The following is a 6,181-nucleotide window of genomic DNA, read 5'->3' on the forward strand; positions in this document are numbered from 1 at the left end:
ACACTCAAAAAAAATATTTTTTTTTGCTCGTTTAAACTACTTATTTAAAATGAGCTGAAACAACACAATTCTTGAGATTTCTTTAGGAAAACAAAAGTTTTTTTATGTTTAATCCACATAAATTTGTTAAAAGCATTTAGTTAACTCAGTCGATTTGTGTTGGGACAACATGAATGAATTGTGTGGAAGCCCTCATTTTAACAGTGTACCATAAAACACAATAACGATTTGCAAATGATATGATGTGATGAAGTTTGCCACACTTGTGATGAAGTTTGCCAAAGTGTTTGAAAAGGGATTAAATTTGACTTTGGGAAAACTGTAAGAACTACATCAGAATCAAATTTCTTCAGTTTGAGGAGTGTGAAGTGAAGCAGTGATAGTATGAGTAAGTGCATAGAGAATATTGTAGGATAAAGCTTATCCAATCTTCAATTGGATTAAATAATTTCGCTAGCACAAATCACTTTTACTTAACCATTAAAAATTTCCTAAAGCCTTTTTTTTTTTTTTTTTTTTTTACAGTTACCAGATTTTTTTTTTTTTAAAGTTTCTCCTCTTTTTTTTCTGGCTGCAGACAATCGCCCTCTCTCAGCTCTGTGGCCAGCAGCGATTCAGGAAACACTGATGACATTCAGGATGAGCTGGAGCCCGATGGATTGAAAGACGGAGAAAAAGACGGAGAAGTGGAAATGAATGGAGAAGTCAGATGATGATCAGCCCTTCATCCTTCTGGTTTCTCAGCTTCTTTGTGAACCAGTCACTCTTTTAAGTGTCTGGTAACCTTTTCATACACAGTACGGCTGAGTGTGGGATTTCAGATTCCCAAAGAGCAAGTATTGGTGCTTTAAAAGCTGTCTTAGAGCAGGACTAATCCAAAACGAACCTGTTCCCTCTTCATCAGCACTGCCAAGGCATGGCTCCATAGTCTTCCTCACTGTAGCTTTAACTGGGGCTCTCTCTTTACAATTAGATGGATATCATATTTAATTATCCATATTATGGTTGCACTTTGCAATAAGGTTGTATTAGTTCATGTTAGGCTGTGCGGTGGCGCAGTGGGTAGTGCCGGTTCAAGCCTCGGCTGGGTCAGTTGGTATTTCTGTGTGGAGTTTGCATGTGTTGGCCTGGGTTTCCTCCGGGTGCTCTGGTATCCCCCAAAATCCAAAGACATGCGCTATAGGTGAATTAGGTGAGCTAAATTGTCCAAAGTGTATTTGTGTGAATGAAAGTGTATGGGTGTTTCCCAGTGTTGGGTTGCAGCTGGAAGGGCATCCGCTGCGTAAAACATATGCTGGATAAGTTGGTGGTTCATTTGGCTCTGGCGACCCCTGATGAATAAAGGGACTAAGCCAAATAGAAAATCAATGAATAAATAGTTCATGTTAGTTACTCACACAAGCAAACTAAGGTTTATGTAAACTCACAGTGCATTATTTAATGTTTTTAATTAAACATTAATTAATGTCTATAATGAATTTAATAATGCATAAGTAAGTTTTGAGCGATAATTAATAAATTCTGTACAAGCATAGTTCATTATTAGGTCATGTTATTAAATACAATTATTAACATTAAGTAATGAAACCTTATTGTAAAGTGTGACCCATGTTAGAATATACAAATAATTTTGTCAATATTATGAAATTATAATAATATTAAGAAATAATAAGAAAAAAAAACTTCTTATCTGTCACCATCCCACAAGGTGGTATGTTTTTCAGTACATATTTAATAAATTTTGTAATACATTTGAAATTGTCATGACAAAATCTATGTAATATGCATATATCACCAACAATTTTCACATTTAAAAAAAGGTGTGGCAGGTAAGGAGTTAAATAATAATAATAATTATTATTATTAGAAATAGTAGTTATGTTTTTTTATTATTACTTATTTATAAATACATAATTTCTGTTATCTTTCTTATTTGTTTACATAAATCTAAAATGCAAGTTACAGGTCCACAATCATTAAAAAAATTAACAACCCAGGCTAATTCTGTACCTATATATATATTTCTGGAGAGAGCTACGTTTTTTTTTTTTTTTTTTTTGCAATTTTTGTTTTCATGAGTCTACCAGAGGCTGCTGTGTTTGCTTATTTAGATCTCAAATTTCTCTTGCCATTCTCACCTGCTCTTCTTGCGTAAATCCACCAGAGCCCGCTGTCAACTGACTGAATGACCAATCAACTGACCCACCCTCCTCCCTCTCTAAACCCAACCAATATTGTTTTCAAAAGCACTGATTGACCTGCCCACCCTCTTCCCTAAACCCGACCGACAGTTTTAAAAAGCAATCTAGAAAAAATAAACCCCCCCTGATTTTATTACATTTCAGATTTTACCACATTCTCACACTGTTATTCACTTGTTTATTTTATCTTTTGGATTCTATTTTTGACTTACCTACTTTCTGGAATCGTTATTTGCCAGACTCAAACCCTGTCAACATGGTCAACTTCTCTCTGCGACTCAAGTCCGCCGACATACATGCCGAGCTAACTGGACAAACTGGTCACATCGTGAAAGCCATCCATGTGGAGGTTAGTGGTCAGCTGGTAAGCGCGAAAAGGAACAGTGTCATACCGCCCTGTAGCGTTTGTTTAAAAAACAAAATACAGCCATACATACTTCTGGCTACATAATTCGCGATCCCCAGAATTGTATATAGGTCTATATTTTTAGAATGAGCCTGTGTTGCAACCAACAGACAGATTAAAACAGGAAAGTATTACTCAAAATCAAGCTCTGAAATACGTTACATCACAATAGTCAATAGATTGATCATGCAGTATGCTTTACACAAATAATATATTCTGTGAGTCCAGATGTTTTTACCAACTGTTAACTGTCAACTAAACCACTGTGCACTGAGATCTATGCAATAATCTGGACTGGGCTGACGGTGCGTTCTGTGATTCTTATTGCTGGAAACAGACTGTGAGTAAGGCGACTGTGTGTGAGGCGATTCTCCTCAAGTGCAGTTTTTCCCCTTTGTTTCTTTGTATTTGCTCTTTCAGTGTTGGAGAGTAGCAGTAAAAAACCCAAACTCATGTGCCTACAAATGTGCTGTACACAGTGTCTTAGTTGCCTTATATTTCTTCTCTGGATATTTTGGACTACATGCTTTGTTGTGTTGTTGACCTAAATCCTGAGTCATGTCTTTCATCCAAATTTGTGAGATGTGTGAAATGAGGTGATGGATGATCCTAGGATTTGGAAGCCATAATATAAATGTCCTCAGGGGTCGGAAGGTTAGGAAAAGAGATACTGAAATGTTGCTGTTACTTTTATTTTGAGTGTGGGTCGTTCTAAGTAAAAGATAAGTGTTTTTGGATTGGAATTGTCACATTTTTTTCCCTAAAAATAATAATCTAAAATATTTTTTTAATGTTGCAAAAATAGTATCAGAGTATACTATCCAAAATATCAATGCAGATTTGCTGTGCCTTGACTTTTATACAGTTTTGTAAATTCATGAAATATATTTTATGTTTTTTCAGAAAAAGAAATCAATGTCAAACGATAATGAACCGCCCAGAGACAAATTTCTTAGAAAATGCATGAAACGTTTTAGAAAAAACTTAAAAATAAACGCATGATATTTAGATTTCAATCAAATAAAAAGTACATTTTTTATTATTATTGGATGGAGTACTGATGTCAATTTTCAGACATTACATCAAACCAAACTTGTAAATATTGTTTTATTAAACAAGTCAAAGAGAAAAAAATCCTGTTTTAAAGCACCATAAAAGTAATTGTAATACAGCTTCCATTGTTTCCAGTACATATACAGCGTGCCCAGTTTAATATGAGTTTTTCTGAACAAAAATAATTTAAGGCATCCACAAAATATCATTCAGTGTAACAATAGTTTATATATCAAATAATGTTCACTTTTGCTGATGATACACGGGGCAACCTTGGAAAATGATACTGCAAATGAGTAACTACGTGAGACACAGGGAAACTAATTACAGCAATGGTATACAGATAAGATACTATTGCTCATTCTCAATAAGAAAATAGCCAATTAACAGTGCTCTGCAATATTGCCCAGCAACATTGCTCAAAACGTTGTCTTGTGTGTCATCAGAATTAGCCTTATCTGTCATGTCACATGTACTTTTACAATATATTAACATACTCTTACAAGTCTGAGTATGTTGCTTTACTTTTACATAATTATGTTAGACTGAATGATTAGGGAACATTATTTCATTAACATTTTCACAATTAATTTGAAACCTTGAAGACAACACTTTTATTCAGGGTTCCCACGCTTCTTGAAAGTACTCAAAAGTACTGGAATTTCGGACATATTGGTCCTTGAAAGTGCTTGAATGAAATTTGAAATTAAATTTGTTTATGATTTTGTTTCAACAACTGTAATATTTCAGTGACCGCATTTGAATATCACCAGTATTGAATTTAACATATTTATTCAAGTTCTTTGAACATGACTCTTTAAAACGGTCAAAATTTTAAGTGTAAGTGAATTGTTATCAGGGTGCTGCGAAAACATGTGCTGAAATAGTTGCAGGTTCATTCCACTGTGGCAGTCCTCAATAAAAAAGGAACTTGGCTGAAAGAAAATGAATAAATGAATGAATTTTTAAGTACAGTAAGGACTTTGATGGCGCTGCGCATGCTCGGGGTATGAATTACAAAGGTTCTTTATTTAAAACTGATGGTACTTCAAAAAGGGCTTGAAAGTCCTTGAATCTGGTGTCCATGAAAGTGTGGGAACCCTGTTTACTGTTAGTAATGCCATCGTTTCCTAAGAATGACCCACACAACAGTTCCTTTCTCCACACAAAATTTGAAAAAGATTTTGGATTATTATTCAATAACTGATTTATAACATAAACAATTGTCTTTTATTTATTATACAATATATAACTCTTTTTTTTTTAGAACTAAATGGTTGTTCATGCTACCATATTACATGTATTAATGATCTTATTATCTTATATAAATTATTATGTTTTTGATTTCATGGTTGATTTCTGAAAAACAGTATCTGGGTGACGGAGGTAAAGGTTTGCTATTATTGCCTTTTTTAATTAATGGAAATGAATCATTCCATATTTTTTTATTATCCTCTATACGGTCATTCAGAGGTTATGTGTTGATAGAATTTATGATTTCATATTTCTTGCCTTAAGTGTGGGTCTTTCTAATAAATGTTTTAGATTTTGCTGTGTACTAAAGAAATGAGCGTTTTGAGAGGACTATGCAAGTCTTATGTAGCTGAAGTCTGATTTTATGCTGGGTTTTAAATAAAAAAAAGTTTGCCTTACGACCGTTTTCAGTTCTTTTGTATATTTTATCATAATTTATGAGGGGGAATATTGTTTCGACTTTGTCGCAGATTTCGCATGGAAATTTTGGTTTTGCATGATTGAGCAATTCTCACTTATTTTACATACATTTGCCTGATGCTCGAGTACAGAGGTAATGCTCAACGCCACTCTAGAGGAGCAATGAAAACTGTGGTTATACTTTATAGGTCAAAGTTCTGGGAAAAGCTGTTGAGACAGGCAAATGCATTGCCAGTGGTTCGATTGGTGAGACACAAATCACGTTTCTGTAGGAATACAGCTTTGCTTTGCAGATGAAGAAGATCATTATGGTGTCACATTGTCACGCTAGAATAAGTTAAATGTTTAAAGAGAACTGTTTTGTAGCCATTATAAAATGTTGGATTGTTTATACGCAGAAAATTTAAATGAAGATTAAAGTTTCTCCAAATAATAAAAAATGTTAGCTCTAATCTGATTGATCAGTCTTGGACGATTTCAGCTGAATAATTGACTCATTACATGGTATCTTTATTAGCAAGTCATTTAATGATTTTTGACTCTGATTTATTCCAATTTACATTTTCATTCAAGGATGAAACATGAGTTCTGAAAGGAATTCACCAAGAACTCACCCAAAAGGAATGCATTCAAAAAACTCAAATTTGCTGTAAATTTTCCAACGCCTCATCAAAGATGAAGGTGACTGTTTTTCTTTAGTAGGTCATTAAAGTAGATTTTTTTTTACAGGAAATATTTTTTGTTCTTGGTGATTCATCAAATGTAAGAGTAATGTAAGAGAAAAAAAAAAGAAAAAACATATGAGCAAAGCAAAAGTAATACTTGAGTATGGAGCCAGATCAGTCTC

At 33.8% G+C, this 6,181-nt stretch overlaps 1 protein-coding gene across 2 annotated transcripts in view; it reads left to right on the top strand.

Annotated features, from left to right (window-relative positions):
• The window catches only part of iffo2a (intermediate filament family orphan 2a), a 36,794-nt gene extending 34,475 nt beyond the window's left edge, over positions 1-2,319 (top strand). For both annotated transcript variants that reach the window (XM_087306956.1, XM_087306957.1), the window contains exon 9: positions 578-2,319. In XM_087306956.1, the coding sequence (XP_087163082.1) occupies positions 578-713 (136 nt within the window). In that variant the 3' untranslated portion in view covers positions 714-2,319. The remainder of the gene's footprint in view (positions 1-577) is intronic.
• Positions 2,320-6,181: the final 3,862 nt, after the last annotated feature.

The sequence above is a fragment of the Danio rerio genome, chromosome 23, assembly GCF_052040795.2.
Source record: "Danio rerio strain M-AB ecotype USA chromosome 23, GRCz13ab, whole genome shotgun sequence".
Lineage (NCBI taxonomy): Eukaryota > Metazoa > Chordata > Actinopteri > Cypriniformes > Danionidae > Danio > Danio rerio.